Here is a 21,344-nt window from a genome sequence, read left to right on the forward strand (position 1 = left end):
TCTGCTTTGTTACGAATTCAGGTAAAGTGCCTTAATGCTAACTTTCTTATCATTAGAGATATTGGAAGTCATAAGATGTCCTAAGTTATCCTTCCTTTTTGCTGCATTCCCATTCTGTCTCAAGTTTAAATCTGCCTGCACGTATGCTATCCTGCCGCTTATCTTTCCATTTAACTCCATACTCCCTGTCGCTTTCACTTTCCCTTCCCCCCAACTCAGAAGTTTAAAGTCCTACTGACCACCCTATTTATCCTCTTCGCTAGAACATTGGTACCTGATCGGTTCAGGTGGAGACCGTCCCAACAGTACAGATCCCCCCCGGTTCCAAAACTGATGCCAATGCCCCATGAAGTGGAATCCCTCTTTCCCACACCAATCCCTTAGCCACGTGTTTACTTCCCTAATTTTCTTATCTCTATGCCAATCGGCACGTGGTTCGGGCAGTAATCCGGAGATTATGACCCTTGAGGACCTGTACTTCAATTTCCTTCCTAGTGCTCGATAATCCCCAAACAGGTCCTCCACCCTAGCTTTGCCTATGTTGTTAGTCCCAACATGGACCACAACAACTGGATCCTCCCCCTCCTGCTCCAATATCCTTTCAAGCCGGTCAGAGATGTCCAAAACCCTGGCACCGGGTAGGCAACACACCATGCGAGATTCCCGATCCAGTTTGCAAAGGATCCCCCTAATTATAGAATCCCCAATAACAACTACTTGTCTTTTTGCTCCCCCCTCTTGAATGGCCTTCTGCACCATGGTGCCATGGTCAGTTGGCTTACCCTGTCCAGAGCCCTTTTCCTCATCTGTACAGGGAGCAAGAATCTCATACCTGTTGGACAAGGTCAAGGGCTGAGACTCCTGCACTCCTGAACTCAGGTTCCCCCTACCTGCCTCACTTTCAGTCACACTCTGATGTCCCTGATCACTAACTGGATGTGAATTACTTAATCTCCCAGGTGTGACTGCCTCCTGAAACAAAGTATCCAGGTAACTCTCCCCCTCCCGAATGCATCTGGATGGGTGTATGAATAGGAAGGGTTTAGAGGGATATGGGCCAAGTGCTACCAAATATAAACGATTAATATTCCCACAGGACTTCCCCATCACTGAAACGCGTTATTGATGAATGGCTTGATGGGTTGAGGGTGCCTCATCCATCACTGTGTTGTGACATTGAATGTCCACAAACACGTTCAGCCCTCAGTGTCTCCAATTTCTAAAAAAAAATCTCCATCCGTTCCACGTCAACCATGTCATACCAGGTTAATTTATACCATATCAGGTTAATAGTGCAGATTCAGAATAAAAAGGGGAGTTGGGCATTAACTCCTGCATGTAATTACATCATCCGTCTCTTCTCCACCTTGAAAGGAGGAAAAGCCCACCCCTTTTGTGTTTCCTAAACTCCTCGCCAACAGAGAGTTGCATTTTCAACATTCTAATGTCCCTTTCACTTGGATATTAATAATGAATCAATCTTATCATCCAGAATGAAAGATTGATTCATTTTAAAATAATGTTTCGAATTTACTCTGGATAGAAAATGAAATTCCAAGCATGACAATTTCTGGAATTAAATTTACCGAAGTCCAAACACAGCATGGAGCCAATTCAAAAAGGTAATTTTTACCAAGCTTTACAAACCAAATTTTTGAAACAACATTTTGCAGATTTTTGCATTACTCAACCACTGATTGTTTCTTAAAAGGACACTCCAACCATACATGTCCAACACTGATACATGAAGATAGTAAGGACTGCAGACAAAAGGTCAAATGTTGACTCTCCTGCTCCTCTAATGCTGCTTGAACTGCCCTGCTTTTTCCAGCTCCAGTGGCCCAGGCTGATACAAACACATAAACACTTAAAATCAACATACATTTCCAAGATGCAAGCTAACTTCAAAGCATCCCCAGGTCTTAGTTCCAGGGAACAGAAACACGCAAATCTTACAAGACGGCATTTAGCAACTAATAAACAAAGGTGCATTCAAACCACACCACAAAGAGTTAACACTTCTCTAAGGTTCAGTGCGCTTGAAAGGCACAGAAATCTGGCCTCCGGATTTTTTAGTAGTTTATCCTTTTTCTAGTAATAACTATCCCCCATTCTTTTGGGGGTCCAAATCATCAAAACATTCAGCTACAGACCTGAACCTCGAGCCCTGGAATATGGAAGATCTCCAGGACATCAGATTGCTTTTCCCCTATTTTATAGATTTTCCTGAATTCTATTCTCCTCACCAAAAATGACTTCAATCACAGAATGAATTCAAGTGGTTTCTTTCAGATTTAGAGTCATAGAGATATAGAGATGTACAGCATGGAAACAGACCCTTCAGTCCAACTCATCCATGCCGACCAGATATCCCAACCCAATCTAGTCCCACCTGCCAACACCCAGCCCATATCCCTCCAAACCCTTCCTATTCATATACCCATCCAAATGCCTCTTAAATGTTGCAATTGTACCAGCCTCCACCACATCCTCTGGCAGCTCATTCCATACATGTACCACCCTCGGCGTGAAACGTTGCCCCTTAGGTCTCTTTTATATCTTTCCCCTCTCACCCTAAACCTATGTCCTCTAGTTCTGGACTTTGTCTATTTACCTCATCCATATCCCTCATAATTTTGTAAACCTCTATGAGGTCACCCCTCAGCCTCCAACGCTCCAGGGAAAACAGCCCCAGCCTGTTCAGCCTCTCCCTGTAGCTCAAATCCTCCAACTCTGGCAACCTCCTTGTAAATCTTTTCTGAACCCTTCCAAGTTTCACAACACAGTGGGTCAGGGGCGGCGCAGTGCCTCAGTGGTTAGCACTGCTGCCTCACAGCACCAGGGTCCCAGATTCGATTTCAGCTTCGGGACACTGTCTGTGTTGCACATTCTCCCCATGTCTGCATGGGTTTCCTCCGGGTGCTCCAGTTTCCTCCCACAGTCCAAAAATGTGCAGGTCAGGTAAATAGGCCATGCTAAATTGTCCATAGTGTTGGGGCATTATTCAGAGGGAAATGGGTCTGTGTGGGTTGCTCTTCGGAGGGTCGGTGTGGACTGGTTGGGCCGAAGGGCCTGCTTCCACACTATAGGGAAACTAAACTAAACAATAAAAGAATCTGATACAGCGTCTTTCCGATAGGAAGGAGACCAAAATTCCACGCAATATTCCAAAGTCCTGTACAGCCGCAACATGACCTCCCAACTCCTGTGCTCAATACTCTGACCAATAAAAGAAAGCATACCAAACACCTTCTTCATTATCCTATCTACCTGTGACTCCACTTTCTGAGATGTCGCAAAATTAGTTCTCTCAGAGGCTTGTGAATCTGTGGAATTTACTGCCCCAGAGTGTAGTGGAGACAGAATTAATAAACACTTTCAGAAAAGAAATAGATATGTTTCTGATGTAAAGTGGTATACAGGCATTGGGGTTCAGGCAGGAAAATGGTGTTGAGGCCAAGATAAGAATGGTGCAGTGGGGTTGAATTTCCTACTCCTGCCCCTAATTCCTACGTTCCAATGTTAAGTAGATTACTTTTTTGCTTAAGTTTGCCCTGCTAACGCTACTGTACTATTAATAAACTTGTTAATTCTATTTTTAAGCTATAACCTTGGTGTCTGGTATTGGTTATTCAAAATGTCTCATTTGGAGCCATTGGGGTCAACTTTGACGGTCATTGAGAGTTTCAATTTTACTGTGTTGTGACTCCAGAAATAAGGAGATTGATTTGACTTGGCTATCTGTCTTCCTGCCATAATCTTCAAATCTTCCCTGGACTTGGAGGATTTGTTGGAAAACCTATAAAATGCAAATCTTATGCCCTTGTTCAAGAAAGATCAGAAATATAATTTTGTTACAGAATTTGTAGTCAAATTGATTAGGAAGATTCAGCACAGATTTCCAAAGTAAAAATCTAACTAACTTGATGGAGTTTTTTGAAGAGGTAAGAAAGAGGTCCAATGCTGTTGATGGGGCATTTAAAATTTTTCAGAAGATGATATAGTACCACACAATAGGTGAGCTGCAGGCTATGCTATAAAAGGGATATAGCAACATGTCTACAAAATTGATTGAGTGATAGGCAACAGAGAGTAATGGTTAACAGATGTTTTTCAGACTAGAGTGGAAATTCACAGTTAGTGAAATGCTTCTCCTGAAATGTATTAATGATTGGATAGTGGTGTGCATGGGACAATTCAAAGTTTTCACAAAACATGAAATTTGGAAGAATTTAAATTTTAAGCAATGATGATCCACTTTTCAGTGCAGGTGACTGCTTCCAGATTCTAATTTAACGCTAAACTGATGCCGTTTCCCCTCAGTCACCCTCTGCTGGATGAAATATCAACCGGAACTTTTTTTTACGGCATGGGGATAGACAAAGAATAATGTCCCATCTGCATTCCAGGACAGGGATAGAATAGTGAGAGCTTGAGAAGGAGTCCTTCATGGTAACCTCAGCTAATGTGGGAGTTTACCCCTGCTGTTGGAAGTACTCTGCATCACAAACCGGCTGTCCAGCCAACTGAGCTAACTAACATCCACAAAGGGACACCCATAAGCGATGGGTGAGGTCCTCAATGAATATTTCTCTTCTGTATTTAACATGGAAAAATAAGGTTTGAATAGGAGTAGTCAGCATGGCTTTGTGCCTGGGAGGTTGATGAGGGCATGTGGTAGACATAGTCGATATGGATTTCAGTAAGGCCTTTGATAATGTTCCACATGGTAGGCTGCTCTGCAAGGTTAGGTCACATGGAATGCACGGAGAGCTGGCAAATTGGATACACAATTGGCTTGGTGGTAAGAGTGGAAGGATGCTTGTCAGACTGGAGGTCTGTGACTAATGGTATGCCTCAGGAGTCGGTGCAGGGCCCATTGCCGTTTGTTATTAGATTAGATTCCTTACAGTGTGGAAATAGGCCTTTTGGCCCAACCAGTGTGCAACCCTCCAAAAAGTAAGCCACCCAGACCCATTTCCCTCTAACTCATGCATCTAACATTACGGGCAATTTAGCATGGCCAATTCACCTGGCCTGCATATCTTTGGACTGTGGGAGGAAACTGAAGTAACGTGAGGAAACGCAGGCACGGGGAGAATGTGCAAACTCCACACAGACAGTCACCCAAGCCTTGTTGTGTGGTGTCTATTCATCTGTTGCCGTAGCCTCTGCTCAATCTCACCAATGTACCAGGCCTCAGGACATCCTTACCTGCACATATAAGATAGACAACGTTCGCCGAGATACATGAGTATCACTAGCCCAGTACATCACCTCACACTTTTCTGCATTAAACTCCATTTGCCACCTCTCAGCCCAGCTTTGCAGTTTGTCTATGTCCCTCTGTAACCTATAACATCCTTCAGCATTATCCACAACTCCACCGACTTTAGTGTCATCCGCAAAATTACTAACCCATCCTTCTATGCCCTCACCTAGGTCAATTATAAAAAATGACAAACAGCACTGGTCCCAAAATGTATCCTTGCGGTACACCACTAGTAACTGAACTCCATGATGAACATTTCCCATCAACCACCACCCTCTGTCTTCTTTCAGCTAGTCAATTTCTGATCCAAACTGCTAAATCACCCTCAATCCCATGCCTCCGTATTTTGTGCAATCCCCTATTGTGGTGAACCTTATCAACGCATTACTGAAATCCATACACACCACATCAACCGCTTACCCTCATTTACCTGTTTGGTCACCATCTCAAAAACCTTAGTAAGGTTGGTGAGGCATGATATACTCTTCACAAAACCATGTTGACTATCCCTAATCAAATTATTCCTCTCTAGATGATTATAATTCTTATCTCTTATAACCTTTTCCAACAGTTGACCCACAACTGGTCTTTAATTACCAGGGTTGTCTCTACTCCCCTTCTTGAACTTTTGATATCCTCCAGTCTTCCAGCACTATTCTTGTAGATAACAACGACATAAAGATCAAAGCCAAAGACTCTGCAATCTCCTTCCTGGCTTTCCAGAGAATTTTAGGATAAATCCCATCCGGCCCAGGGGACTTATCCATGTTCACACTATCCAGAATTGCTAACACTTCCTCCTTGTGAACCTCAATCCCAGCTGGTCTAGTAGGCTATATCCTTGTATTCTCCTCAACAATATTGTTTTTTTCCAGTGTGAATACTGATGAAAAATGTTCCATTAGCACCTCCCCTATCTCCTCGGACTCTATGCACAACTTCCCATGACTATCCTTGATTGCCCCTAATTTTTCTCTCATCATTCTTTTATTCCTGATATATCTATGTTAAAAATCACACAACACCATGTTTTTGTGTGATTTTTAACTTTGTACACCCCAGTCCAACACCGGCATCTCCAAATCATGATATATCTATGGAGAGCCTTAGGGTTTTCCATGATCCTATTTGCGAACAACTTCTCATGTCCCCTCCTGGCTCTTCTTAGCTCTCTCTTTATGTCTTTCCGGGCTAAGTTGAAACTCTCAAGCGCCCTAACTGAGTCTTCATGTCTCATCCTAACATCAGCCTTGTTCTTCCTCTTGACAAGAGATTCAACTTCTTTAGTAAACCACGGCTCCCTCGCTCAACCACTTCCTCCCAGTCTGACAGGTTCATACTTATCAAGGACACGCAGTGGCTGTTCCTTAAATAAGCTCCACATTTCAATTGCGGCCACATCCTGCAGTTTCCTTTCCCATCCCATGCATCCTAAATCTTGCCTAATCGCATCATAATTGACTTTCCCCCAGCAATAACTCTTGCCCTGTGCTATATCTCTTTCCTGAGCATTCTGAATCATTAATCTTGTTTAATTAGCCATAGTTGCTGATTGCCCTGCAAAGTATTTTCAGCATTTCTGTCTTTCTTTTAAATTTTCAGCATTTGCAATGTTTTGATTTTGGATTCATTTCAAATTTCCACTTTGTGTTCCATTGCTAATTTTATATTATGCAATTTTGTATTTTGCTAACAGAGATTACATCCCTTACATCTAGTTACATCTACATCTCAAGGTCAACTCCTTTTGAAAGTTTATTAACTTATTTAAATATTAAACATTGGTTGAATGGCCTCCTCGTTACATAATGACTCGAATGACTTCTTTGCTTTTGGCAATCTGTGCTGCTTTTGATTTATTAAGCATATTTTATCAAACAACAATTCGTTTTATCTAAGATCAAATATGACTTGCATCACTTTTTTTAACAGATCCCGTCAAGGAAGCCTCCAGGAGGAGAGCAACCCCCCTGGACTAAAAGGTACAATTTATCACATATGGGATAATCCATATGGATGAAATTTTCCTTTTTGGAGGGTAACTATAGGTACAGGTATGTCAGCAGTCAACTAAATTGCTGGTCCCATTGCTGGGGAAACTCAACATATTATACACTAATCACTTGGTTAAGACTTGACTGGTAAGCTTAAATGAGCTTCTTGGCAAATCGCGGACCTTGTCAATGGTGTCTTGTCTAACCAGAAACTGCTGGCCAGTTAATGAGAGGGAGATTCTGTGGCCTAAGGATTCTTGGTCCATTCCTACTCTTCAAGGGATCAAATGGCAAGAAGGTCAGCCTTTTCATTTTCATTCTTACAAGCTGGGAGTCATAAGAGGGTCATATAGAGTATAAACTCACAGATACTGATTCCCTGTTTTTAAAAACAAAGAATTGTGAATGCTGGAGATCTGAAGAAAGTAGAAATTGCTGGAGAAACTCAGCAGGTCTGGCAGCATCTGTGGAGAGAAAGCAGAGTAAACATTTTGGATCCAGTAATCTTTCTTTAGAACTCCCTCTTTCTTTCACAAATTTGTGATTTTGGTAATGTGCTTTTCATTCAAATCAAAGATTGCCACTACTATATTTGTGACATAAGCAACTTCCTCGCTCCTGTGGGAGCATGTAATGAATTGTGTAATGCAGCTGAAAGATTTTTTTAAATGGTGGTGGATATTTATCAGAGATGGATTTCCGACCACAACCTGTTCCATCTCCTAAACTGCATGTATCTATCTCCATAACATTACCTTATTTTGTTCTTGCATCAGATTGTCACCTGTAGAATATCTTTATTATCTCAAAACATGACTTCAATTCTAAATGCAAGTTAATTAAAACACTGCTGTCCATGGTGTAGCTCTCACCAAAGCTAGTTCACTCAGCAGCATTCTGCTCAATAATGGACATTGGTTCTCTTTCTGGAAACCCCTAAATTCTAAAACTCTTATAATAGTTTTCTAATCCTTCCAATAACTTATCTATTTCTGCTTCTAAAATAACAGTCATCCTTACAACCCTTCAAAAACATTGTGCTTCTCTAACTCTAACATGTGACTTATAGAGTCATAGAGACATACATCATGGAAACAAGCTCTACACTCTAACTTCCCCATGCCAACCAGTTATCCTAAACTGAACTAGTCCCAGTTGCCTGCATTTGGCCCATATCCCTCTAAACCTTTCCAATTCATGTAATTGTCCAAATGTCTTTTAAATGTTGTACAGATATCCCCCACTTTTCGAATATTCACTTTACGCCACTTTGTTTTTATGAAAGACCTACATTAGTACCTGTTCTTGCAAATCCAGGAAGGGTTTTCGCTTTTATGAAAAATGAACCTTTCCCATATAAATCATGCATCTTCGCTTTATGCTATTTTCAGCTGGGAACACTCTACTTTTGGATAGTAGGGATCAATCCTTTGCTCTGGAATTGCCTTCCCAAACATCCTAACTTTCTGTCTCTCCAACTTTCTATCTCACCACTTTCCTTTCTCTTAACCTTATCTATTTAAAGTGATAGAGTCACAGAGATATACAGCATGGAAAATGTGCCTTCAATCCAGTTTGTCCATGCCGACCAGATATACTAAATATATCTAGTCACATTTCCCAGCATTTGGCCCAAATCCCTCTCAACCCTTCCTATTGATATATCCATCTAGATGCCTTTTTAAATGTTGTAATTTACCAGCCTCCACCACTTCCTCTGGCAGCTCATTCCATTCATGCACCACCCTCTGCATGAAAAAGTTGCCACTTAGGTCTCTTTTGAATCTTTTTCCGCTCACCTTAAATGTATGCCTTCTAGTTTTGGACTCCTCCACCTGAAGGAAAAGACCTTGTCTATTTGCCTTACCATGCCCCTATAAAGTCACCCCTCAGCCTCCGACACTACAGGGAAAATAGCCCCAGTGTATTCAGCTTCTCCTTATAGCTCAAACCTTCCTAGCAATATCTTTGTGACTCTTTCCTGCATCCTTTTAAGTTTCACAAGATTCTTCCTATAGTAGGGAGACCAGAATTGCATGCAGTATTCCAATAGATGAGATAGTGGTCTAATCAATGTGCTGTCCAATTGCAACATTTTCTCCAACCCTCCACTTCTCAATCGCTCTTCCCTCCCTAATGACGCTTGAATTTTTGGTTGTCTGTCCTAATATCTCCTTTCTATTGCTTGTGTAAAACCCGGATGAATTCCACGTTTGACTCTGGATGAGCTCTTGGAAAGCACTCACAAAATATTACCACATGAAATGTGTTTTGTAAAAGAAAACAGTTGCTGCCTAAACAAAACCCGCAGTTGCTGGAAATCAGAAATAAGAATGGAAGTTGCTTGAAATTGCTTGAAAAGCTCAGCAGGTCTGGAGCATCTGTGGAGAGAAAGCCGAATTAATGTTTGGGTCTGAATTAATGTTTCTGATAAAAGGTTCAGAATGTTCTGAAGAAGGGTCACTGGACCCATAACGTTAATTGCGCTTTCTTTCCACAGATGTTTCAGACCGGCTGAGTTTTTCCAGTAATTTATGTTTTTAGTTTTGAAAGTTGCTATTGTGCTTTTGAGGGCTGTCACTGACTTTGTTGAAAGTCTGTCTCTGGTTTGCCTACAGGGCTGAATGCTAAGAACAGTTTTGAGGATGATTTGAGTCTGGGAGCCGAGGGTGAGTGGTATTTTCTTTGTCCTGAAAATATTGCTGTATCAAATGATCAGGGCTTCCAACCCTTTTCGTTGTTTATTGGTAAACTTACTAACCTCAGCATCTTTTTCATTTTAAGTTAAGTCAATTCCATACTCACAAACACTATACTTCTAAGCTCCATCATTCTTTAAAAACACTGAAAATTTGCTCTTTCTGAAAAGTTGTTGCTTTGTCATTTCTGTTCCATTACCTGAATTTTCCTTTTTTACTTCACCCAATCACCTTCTTAAATTTATTTTTTTTGCAACTTCAGATTGTTTCTACGACTGCTGTTACAAGTGCACAATATACATTTCTTAAAACTGCCAAATATCACACCTGTGGCAATTACTTATTATCCTACATCTGTGCCTTTTTACACATTGTAACTATTTCATATACCGGATTAACGAATGTTCTATTAATATAAAGATGCTTCAATTGGGACGATCCTGCTTTTCATAATAATGGGTTGAACTCAAATCAACAATTCTTAATGTTTTGAAGGAATGCAGAAATATATTCAGACGTGGCAAATCCATATAGTTTATCCACCTTTATGTATTGTTTCCAGTTCTGCAATTTTCCACAGCAGTTCAAAGTCAAGACAAATCATTGAACTGCACATTGTGTGTCTGGGTCTGCTGGCCTCTGCCATCTAGAACATAGAACATAGAACAATACAGCGCAGAACTAGCCCTTCAGCCCTTGATGTTGCGCTGACCTGTGAACTATTCTCAGCTCGTCCCTCTTCACTATCCCAAAATCATCCATGTGCTTATCTAAGGATTGTTTAAGTCTCCCTAATGTGGCTGAGTTGACTACATTAGCAGGTAGGGCTAATGTAGTCAACTCATGACTAATGAGTAATCTCTTGATTACTCACCTACTAATCTCTTGATTAGTATATTGAAAGAGTCTCTCATTATGAATATGTCAGATTTTCGGAATTTGTTTAGGTTCAGTTCCAAGGTTTCATGGAATTTTGGGTGGCAAGGTCTGTGTGATTTTTGAAAAATGTAAATTACAAATGGGTTTGATGCAGGACCTATTTCACAGTTTCAAATCATGGCTTATTTTAAGTTGAAACTTTCTTGTTGAAGGATTGATTGGAGGACTTAGCCCCTAAGAGTTCTGATTCCTCAGTAACTGCTTCTCCTGTATCAATGAACACGAGCACTCTGTTTCATTTTAAGTAAAATCAGTACCATACTCAAACACGTAACTACTGAATAAAACCTGAAAGAACTGTGGATGCTGTAAATCAGAAACAAAAACAGAAATTGCTGGAAAAGCTCAGCAGGTCTGGAAACATCTGTGGAGAGAAATCAAAGTTAACGTTTTGGATCCAGTGACCCTTTCTCAGAACTGGTGTTAGCTAGAAAAAAGTTGACTTTCATGCCGAAGATAAGATGTGGGGGAGGGAGATAAGGAGTAAATGGTGATAGATCGCAGAGAGTGAGAGATATAGGAGCATAATGAGACCATTCAGCTCGCTGATTCTTGATTATAGCTGAGATGTTTCTCAAGCCCATTCTCCTTCCTTCAACCTATAACTCTTTATCCACTTACTAATGAAGAATCTATCTATCCCCATTTTAAATATACTGAAAGGCTTAACTTCCACAGCCTTCTGCAGCAATCAGTTGACACCTTTCTTGCTGAAGAAATTCCTCCTCATATCAGTTCTAAAGAGTCGTCTCTTCACTCTGAGGCTGTGCCCTGGGTCCTGTTCTCTCCTATTAGTGGAAATATCTCCATATCCATTTGATCCAGGCCTCTCAGTGTTCTGTAAATTTCAGTGAGATTCATCCTCATCCTTCTAAACTCCATTGAGTACAGAGTCAGAATCTTCATATGACAAGCCCTCAGCCCCGAGATCATCCTTTTAAATATTTTCTGGATCCCTTTGAATGCCAGTACACCTTCCTTAGATTTGGGGCCCAAACCTGTTCACAGTATTCTAAATGCTGTCTGACCAGAGCTTTATACAGCCTCAGCAGTTCATCTCTGCTCTTGTATTCTAGCCCTCTTGAAATGAATGCCCACTGAGGTTGTATGTTAATCTTAAGAGAATCCTGAAGTAGGTGTCCCAAGGCCCTTTGTGCTTCAGATTCCCAAAGCCTTTTCCTGCTTAAAAAATAGTCTATGGATCTAATCTTCCTTCCAAAGTGCATGAGCTCACACTTTCCCACATTATATTCCAACTATCACTTCTTTGTCCACTCTCCAAGTAGACTCACCAATTTTAAGGGCATTTAAAAGGTCATTGGATAGACATATGGACAATAATGGAATAGTGTAATTAGATTGGCTTCAGATTTGTTTCACAGGTTGGCACAACACGGAGGGCCAAAGGGCCTGTACTGCACTGTAATGTTCTATGTTCTGTATTCTATAGCGCCCCCACTCCCTCAACATTTCACATCCTTCCACCTATCTTTGTGATCTGCAAACCTAGCAACAATATCCTCAGTTATCATCTATCAGGGTTGTGTCAGAGGTTGGCCAAACAAAGACTTGACTGTGAAAATGTATTTTAAACATGGACAGTTTTTTAAACTAATTGATGACTAGTCATTCCAGCTTCACGTTGTGGCATCAACCATGTCAAGCTGCACACTTGGGCATAACCAATTGCTCACTTTTTAAAATTCAGTCATGGGACATTTGTTGCAATGACTAGGCCAGCAATTATTGAGAAGGCAGTAGTGAGCTGCTTTCTTGAACCACTGCAATCTCTGGACTATTAGTAGTCCCACAATTCCACTAGGGACAGAATCCCAGATTGTTCACCCAATGACGCTGAAGATTTGGCAATATATTTCCAACCGAGGATTGTGAATAGGATGGAAGGGAACTTGCAAATAATGGTGATCCCATGCACCTGCTTTGATTGTCCTTCAACATGGAAAAGGTCATGGGCTTGGAATCTGCAGTATAAAAAACTTTGTGAACTTTTGCAGTGTATCTTATGGATGGTACATGCTGCTGCTGCAGTTGAGCTTTGGTGGTGGAGGGAGAGGGTGTTGGTGGATGTGGTATCAATCAAATGATGATCAAGAATAGATTAACAAGATACTAATGGGCCAGGTTGGATTTGTCCTGCGTTTTTGTTACAGAACTGGCAATTTTCCATTTTGTTGAGTGTTGTAGCAGTACTGGAACAGCTTGGCAAGGGATGCAGTATGTTCTGGAGCACAAGACTTCAGTACTATTGCCAGAGTTTTGGCAGGACCCACAGCCTTTGCAATATCCAGTGTCTGTAACTGTTTCTTTGTCCTGGATTGTGGCAAGATGGCAATTGCTTGGCATTTGTGAGATGCAAACATTACTTACCAATTTTCAACCTCAGCTTGGCTATTGTCTAGGTCTTGGTGCATTTGGAAATCGACTCTTTCAGTATTAGGGCAATAGGGTGGCTCAGTGGTTAACACTACTACCTCACAGTGCCAGAGATCTGGGTTCAATTCCACAGTCAGGTGACTGTATGGGGTTTTCACATTCTGCCCATGTCTGTGTGAGTTTCCTCCAAGAATGTGCAGGTTAGGTGAATTGGCCATTCTAAATTACTCGCAATGTCCAGGGATGTGCAGTTAAGTGGGTTAGCCATGGGAAATACAAGGTTGCAAGGATGGCATGGTGGCTCAATGGTTAGCACTGCTGCTCACAGTGCCAGGGACATGGGTTCAATTCCAGCCTCAGGTGGCTGTGTTTGCACATTCTCCCCATGTCGGCGTGGGGATGCTCTGGTTTTCTCCCACAATGCAAAGATATGTAGGTTAGATGCAATAGTCAGGGGTAAATATAGAAAGGGTTACTTGGTGCGTTACTCTTTGAAGGGTCTGTGTAGAGATGTTGTGCTGAAAGGCCTGTTTCCACACTGTAGGGATTCTAAATTCTAATTAGATAGGCTAGGGACCTGAGTCTGGAGGGGATGACCTTTGGAGGGTTGGTGCTGAATGACCTGCATGTTGCTGAACACTGTGCAATCATCAGTGAACATACACAGTCCTGACATATGATGGAAAGAATATCATTGATGAAACTATTGAAAACATTACTAATTAGATTAGATCACTTACAGCGTGGAAACAGGCCCTTCAGCCCAACAAGTCCATACCGACCCGCCACCCACCCACCTAACACTACACCTAACACTACGGGCAATTTAGCATGGCCAATTCACCTAACCTGCACATTTTTGGACTGTGGGAGGAAACCGGAGCACCCGGAGGAAACCCATGCGGACTCGGGAAGAATGTGCAAACTCCACACAGTCAGTCGTCTGCAGTGGGAATTGAACCCGGGTCTCTGGCACTGTGAGGCAGCAGTGCTAACCACTGTGCCACTGTGCCGCCCATTTTTTTTCCACTGTTGCATACACTTTATTTTACAATAATCCATATAATTAATCACTGCAGTATTCAAGTTTGATGATGGAATTTACACTAAGATTTGGAAATATTCAGAAAAGTTTAAAATACAGTTCAATAGCTTTCTGCTGAAGGTAAATGACAGATTTAACAAACAGCCTGATTTATTAACAGAATATCAAAGTGCATTAAACAGAATCCTGGAGAAAACAAGATTGATTTGACATGCATTAACAGAATTGAAGGGTCAAAATCTAAAACTTCATACAAAAAAAAGGTGTGATTTAAAGAAAAAAACAACAGGATTATTGCAATGCTTTGGGAATTCAGAGCAAATGATTTCTCCCCCCACCCCCACAGTGGAATTCAAAAGAAAAATGTAAGAACAAGACACTTTCAGGAACCAAAGAGAAAATAGGCAATACATATAAGTTGTTCTGTTATACAAAAGTCAAAAGATTATTGAAAATAGTAGTGCAAGATTTCACAATAAATATTTTCCAGAAAATGTAAACTAATATTTATCTTTTAATATACAATGGAAAAACCAATGTAAAAAGATACTTTCAATGCTGAACACAAATTAGACATTCAGTAAAACATAATAGGCTACAATATGCAACCACTATTTAAAAAACCAACTGTTATAGAGCTTATCAAGATCAAAAACCAAGATGGATTTCAATTTTTAAAATGGCAAATTTACTTTAATGCAAAAACTTGGGAAGCAAGTGTGTGGCTAGTACAAAGTAATAAACAAAAAAACTTGACTAAAGCTCAGAACAAAAATATTAGTTACACTAGTGAATTGAGGGTTTGGTTAAGAAAAAGAAGGAAGCATATGTCAGGTACAGACAGGATAGATCGAGTGAATCCTGAGAAGAGTATTAAGAAAGTAGGAGTATACTGAAGAGGGAAATCAGGAGGGCAAAACGGGGACATGAGATAGTTTTGGGAAATAGAATTAAGGAGAATTCAAAGGGTTTTTACAAATATATTAAGGACAAAAGGGTAACTAGGGAGAGAATAGGGCCCCTCAAATATCAGCAAGGCGGCCTTTGTGTGGAGCCACAGAAAACGAGGGGAGATACTAAATGAATATTTTGCATCAGTATTTACTGTGGAAAAGGAAATGGAAGATATAGACTGTTGGGAAATAGATGGTGACATCTTGCAAAATGACCAGATTACAGAGGAGGAAGTGTTGGATGTCTTGAAACAGTTAAAGGTGGATAGATCCCCAAGACCTGATCAGGTGTACCCGAGAACTCTGTGGGAAGCTAGAGACGTGATTTCTGGGTCTCTTGCTGAGATATTTGTTTCATGGATAGTCACAGGTGAGGTGCCGGAAGACTGGAGTTGGCAAACGTGATGCCATTGCTTAAGAAGGATGGTAAGGACAAGCCAGGGAACTATAGACCGGTGAGCCTGACCTCAGTGGTGGGCAAGTTGTTGGAGGGAATCCTGAGGAACAGGATGTACAAGTATTTGGAAATGCAAGGACTGATTAGGGATAGTCAACATGGCTTTGTGTATGGGAAATCATGTCTCACAAACTTGATTGAGTTTTTTGAAGAAGTAACAAAGATGATTGATGAAGGCAGAGCAGTAGATGTGATCTATATCGACTTCAGTAAGGCGTTCAACAAGATTCCCCATTGGAGACTGATTAGCAAGGTTAGATCTTATGGAATACAGGGATAACTAGCCATTTGGATACAGAACTGGCTCAAAGGTAGAAGACAGAGGGTGGTGATGGAGGGTTGTTTTTCAGACTGGAGGCCTGTGACCAGTGGAGTGCAACAAGGATCGGTGCTGGGCCCTCTACTTTTTGTGAGTTGTGTGATTTCACTTTGTGCAAATTCCATTGATTAGGCTCAATTTTCATTGTGCAGCCAGAAACTCTTGAGAAACCTTGAGAAACTCTTCCAAGATGCCCTGGAGCTAAGCCGACTGACATCTAACAATTATAAACATTTTCTTTTGCTTTAGGTTTGGATCTAACAAACAGACCAGTACCCTCCACCGCCAAACCCCCCACCGCCCCCCCAATTTCTATTTATTCCAGATTTGCTTCTTGATGCTGCACTCAGTCAAATGCAGCCTTGATGTGAAATTCTGCTGTTTGTTTATGTTTGAACCAAGGCTGTAATGAGAGGCCCTGGCAGATTTCAAAGTGGCCATCTGTGAGGAGGTTATTGCTAAAGAGGTACTACTTGATGATAGAACATAGAACATTAAACATTACAGCGCAGTACAGGCCGTTCAGCCCTCGATGTTGCGCCGACCTGTGAAACCAATCTGAAGCCTACACTATTCCATTTTCATTCATATTTTTATTCAATGACCATTTAAATGCCCTTAAAGTTGGTGAATCTACTACTGTTGCAAGCAGGCCATTTCACGCCCCTACTACTCTCTGAGTGAAGAAACTAACTCTGAAATCTGTCCTATATCTATCATCCCTCAATTTAAAGCTATGTCCCCTTGTGCTAGCCATCAGCATCCAAGGAAAAAGGCTCTAACTGTCCACCCTAAAAAAACTCCTCTCAACCTTCTTCTGTCTTAGAAAAACAGCCTCAAGTCCCTCAGACCTTTCTCGTAAGACCTTCTCCATACCAGGCAATATCCTGGTAAATCTCCTCTGAACCCTTTCCAGAGCTTCCACATACTTCCTATGGTGACTAGAACTGTCCATAAACTGTATGCAATTGCACTGATGATGGCACCTTCTATCACTTTACTGATGATCAAGAATAGACTAGGAGTAGTAATTGGCCAAGCTGAATTTGTCTTGGTTTTTGTACAGGACAGGCAATTCTCTATCTTATTGTGGTAGCAGTGGTGGAAGTTTGGCTGGGGGTGCAGCAAGTTTTGGAGCACAAGAATATTGCCAAGACCTTTTTGGTATCTAGTGTCTCCAATTAAATTGACTAATAATTGGTATCCGTGATGCTGGGACCTCTGGAGGAGGCTGAGATGGATCATCCAATCACCATTTTTGGCTAAAGAATATTACAAATGCTTCAGCCCTATGTTTTGCATTGACATGCTGGGCTCTTCCACCATTATGGATGTGGAGATGTGTGGACCCTCTTCCTCCAATAAGTTATTTAATTGTCCACAATGTTCATGATACAATATAGCAGAACCACAGAGCATAGAACTGATTTGTTGGTTGTGGAATTGCTTAACTCTGTCACTTTCCGCTTTTGCTGTTTAATATGCCTGTATTACAGGCCTTCCAACAGTGAGCGCGAGGTAAAAGAACAAATAGGTAAACAGATTATGGAAAGATGTAGAGGCAATAGGGTAGTGGTGATGAGAGATTTTAATTTTCCCAACATTAACTGGGATACACTTAGCATCTGGATGGATAGAATTTGTAAGAAGCAACCAGGAGAGTCTTCTAGAGCAGTATGTCAATAGTCCAATGAGGGAAGGGGCCATATTGGACCGGTACGGGGGAACGATCCAGGACAGGTGATAGAAGTTGCATTGGGGGATTTCTTTGGGAACACTGACCACAACTCGGTAAGATTAGATTAGATTACAGTGTGGAAACAGGCCCTTCGGCCCAACAAGTCCACACCGACCCGCCAAAGCGCAACCCACCCATACCCCTACATTTACCCCTTACCTAACACTTCGGGCAATTTAGCATGGCCAATTTACCTGACCTGCACATCTTTGGACTGTGGGAGGAAACCTGAGCACCCGGAGGAAACCCACGCAGACATAGGGAGAACGTGCAAACTCCACACAGTCAGTCACCTGAGGCGGGAATTGAACCCGGGTCTCTGGCGCTGTGAGGCAGCAGTGCTAACCACTGTGCCACCATGCCGCCCTTTTTAGAATACTCGTAGATAAAGAAGAGAAGGGAAGGGTACTAAACAGGGCCAAGGCCAATTATATCAAAATTAGGCAGGAGCGCGGAAATGTTGATTGGACACAGCTATTTGAAGGGAAGTCGATATTTGATATGTGGGAGGATTTCAAAGATAGGTTAAAGACAGTGCAGGATAGGCATGTCCCGTTGCAGGCAAAGGGTAGGAAGGGCAAGATTCGTGAACCGTGCATGACAGGAGAAATTGTACGACTAGCCAAGAGGAAAAGGGAAGTGTACATAAGGTCTAGGCAGCTAAGTACAGAACGGGCCCTGGAGGAATATCAGAAGAGTAGGACAAGTCTTAAACGAGGAATCAAGCGGGCTAAAAGGGGTCATGAAATAGCTTCAATGAGCAGAATTAAGGAGAATCCCAAAGCATTTTATTCTTATATAAGAAGCAAGTGGGTAACTAGAGAAAGGATTGGTCCACTAAAGGAAAATGAAGGAAGGCTGTGTGTCGAACCTGACCGAATGGGCGAGATTCTGAATGATTACTTTGCATCAGTGTTCACTGAGGAGAGGAATATGATGAATGTTGAGTTTAGAGATAAAAGTTTGATTAGTCTGGATCATGTTGACATAAGTAGGGAAGATGTGTTGGGAAGGCTAGAGGTTATTAAGGCGGACAAATCCCCAGGACCGGATGGGATCTATCCCAGCTTGCTAAGGGAAATGAGGAGGAAATAGCTGGGGCCCTGACAAGTGTCTTTGTGGCATTCTTAAATACAGGTGAGGTGCCGGAGGACTGGAGGGTTGCTCATGTTGTCCCCCTGTATAAGAAGGATAGTAGGGATATTCCAGGTAACTACAGACCAGTGAGCCTGACGTCAGTGGTGGGAAAGTTGCTGGAGAAGGTACTGAGGGATAGGATCTATTCATATTTAGAAAAGAATGCGCTTATGAGTGATAGGCAACATGGGGAGATCGTGCCTTAATAGGGTTCTTTGAGGAAGTGACCAAGTTGATAGATGAAGAAAGGGCTGTTGATGTCATATACATGGACTTTAGGAAGGCATTTGATAAGGTTCCCCATGGTAGACTAATGGAGAAAGTGAAGTCACATGGTGTGCAGGGTGTTCTAGCTAGGTGGATAAAGAACTGGTTGAGCAACAGGAAACAGAGAGTAGTAGTTGAAGGGAGTTTCTTGAAATGGAGAAAGGTGACCAGTGGTGTTCCACAGGGGTCAGTATTGTTGTGAAATTTGAAGGGATTCAGAAAGGATTTACAAGGATGTTGGAGGATTTGAACTATAGGGAGAGACTTAATAGGCTGGGACTGTTTTCCCTGGAGCGTCAGAGCTGAGGGGTGACCTTGCAAAGGTTATTAAATCATGAGGGGCATGGATAGGATAAATAGAAAGGTCTTTTCCCTGGTGGGGGAGTCCAGAACTAGAGAACATAGATTTAGGATGAGAAGGGAAAGATATAAAAGAGACCTAAGGGGCAACGTTTTCACACAGAGGGTATTATATGCATGGAATGAGCTGCCAGAGGAAGTGGTGAAGACTGGCATAATTGCAGCATTTAAAAGACATTTAGAAGGCTAAATGAATAGGAAGGGTTTAGAGGGATATAGGCCAAATGCTTGCAAATGGCACTAGATTAGGATAGGATATCGTGTAGCTTCACCATGTTGACTGCATATTTTTAGGTATGTGCGGTACTGTTCTTGGCATATCCTGCTGCACTGTTCACTGAGCAGGGTCAGTTCCCTGGTTTGATGGTAATGGTAAAGTGAGGATTATGTTGGGCTATGAGGTTACAGATTATGTTGGAGAACAATTCTGCTGATGATGATGGCCCACAATGCTACATCTGTTTCCATTACTGGAGTGGTGGCCTAGGATCTTGAAGGACCTTGAAGATCTCATGCTAATTGTGAAGTATGACTGCACTAATCTCGAAGAATCTTATTTCACTGCTATTAATATTGGCTAATGAGGTCGGTATTCAAAGACACGTATGCACAATTAGATTAGATTAGATTAGATTAGATTCTTCGGCCCAACAAGTCCACACCGACCCGCTGAAGCGAAACCCACCCATACCCACCAATTATGATGGAAAAAAATGCATGGGGAGTGATATAATGTAAGGGCATGAAGGTGTTAATGCTGAAAAATGTCTTAAGGTGATAATATCATATGGACCTGTGAGCAGAAGACATTAGGGTCTTGCAGCAGTGAGACTGAGTATCCAGGTCCTCCTCATATTCTCTGTATTAAGATAACTGGTAACTAGTTGCTTAGCTGCAATAAACTACTTTCTATTCAATACAAGAGCTTCCTCTAGTTAGACAATTTTCCTCTACCAGACAATCGAGAGTAGTCCATGGTGAGTTTGATGGTGGGATGAAAATTGTTGATGTCACTGTGTAGTTTTATCAGTGACTCCTAGCCATGTGTCCAGAGGAAGAAAATGTCATCAATGTACCTGGACTACTCTCGACTGTCTGTCTCATTCTTGGACACGTGCGTCTCCATCAAGGACGGACACCTCAGCACTACACTCTACCGCAAACCCACAGACAACCTCACAATGCTACACTTCTCCAGCTGCCACCCAAAACATATTAAAACAGCCATTCCCTATGGACAAGCCCTACGCATATACCGGATCTGCTCAGATGAGGAGGAACGTGACGGACACCTGGAAGTACTCAAGGATGCCCTCACAAGAACGGGGTACAATGTTAAACTCATCGACTGCCTGTTCCGACGTGCCACAGCAAGGAACCGTAATGACCTCCTCAGGAGACAGACACAGGCTGCAATTGACAGGGTAGCCTTCGGTGTTCAGTACTTCCCAGGGGCTGAAAAATTATGCCATGTTCTTCGTGACCTGCAACACATTATCGATGGAGATGAGCACTTCACCAAGACCTTCCCCACACCTCCACTACTTGCCTTTAAACAACCGCCAAACCTCAAACAGATCATTGTTCGTAGCAAACTGCCCGGCTCTCAGGACAACTCCATACATCCCTGTCACGGTGGACGCTGCAAAACGTGTCAGATTGTGGACATAGATACCACTATTACGCGTGGGAACACCTCCCACTTTGTACATGGCAGGTACTCATGTGACGCAGCCAACATTGTCTATCTTATACGTTGCAAGCAAGGAT

The 21,344-nt window shown here is 42.0% G+C and overlaps 1 protein-coding gene across 3 annotated transcripts in view; it reads left to right on the top strand.

Annotated features, from left to right (window-relative positions):
* Positions 1–21,344, top strand: part of tespa1 (thymocyte expressed, positive selection associated 1) — a 100,611-nt gene that overhangs the window by 37,991 nt on the left and 41,276 nt on the right. For all 3 annotated transcript variants that reach the window (XM_043676971.1, XM_043676970.1, XM_043676972.1), the window contains 2 exons: positions 7,205–7,254; positions 9,885–9,935. In XM_043676971.1, the coding sequence (XP_043532906.1) occupies positions 7,205–7,254; positions 9,885–9,935 (101 nt within the window). The remainder of the gene's footprint in view (positions 1–7,204; positions 7,255–9,884; positions 9,936–21,344) is intronic.

The sequence above is a fragment of the Chiloscyllium plagiosum genome, chromosome 35 (assembly GCF_004010195.1).
Source record: "Chiloscyllium plagiosum isolate BGI_BamShark_2017 chromosome 35, ASM401019v2, whole genome shotgun sequence".
Classification (NCBI taxonomy): Eukaryota; Metazoa; Chordata; class Chondrichthyes; order Orectolobiformes; family Hemiscylliidae; genus Chiloscyllium; species Chiloscyllium plagiosum.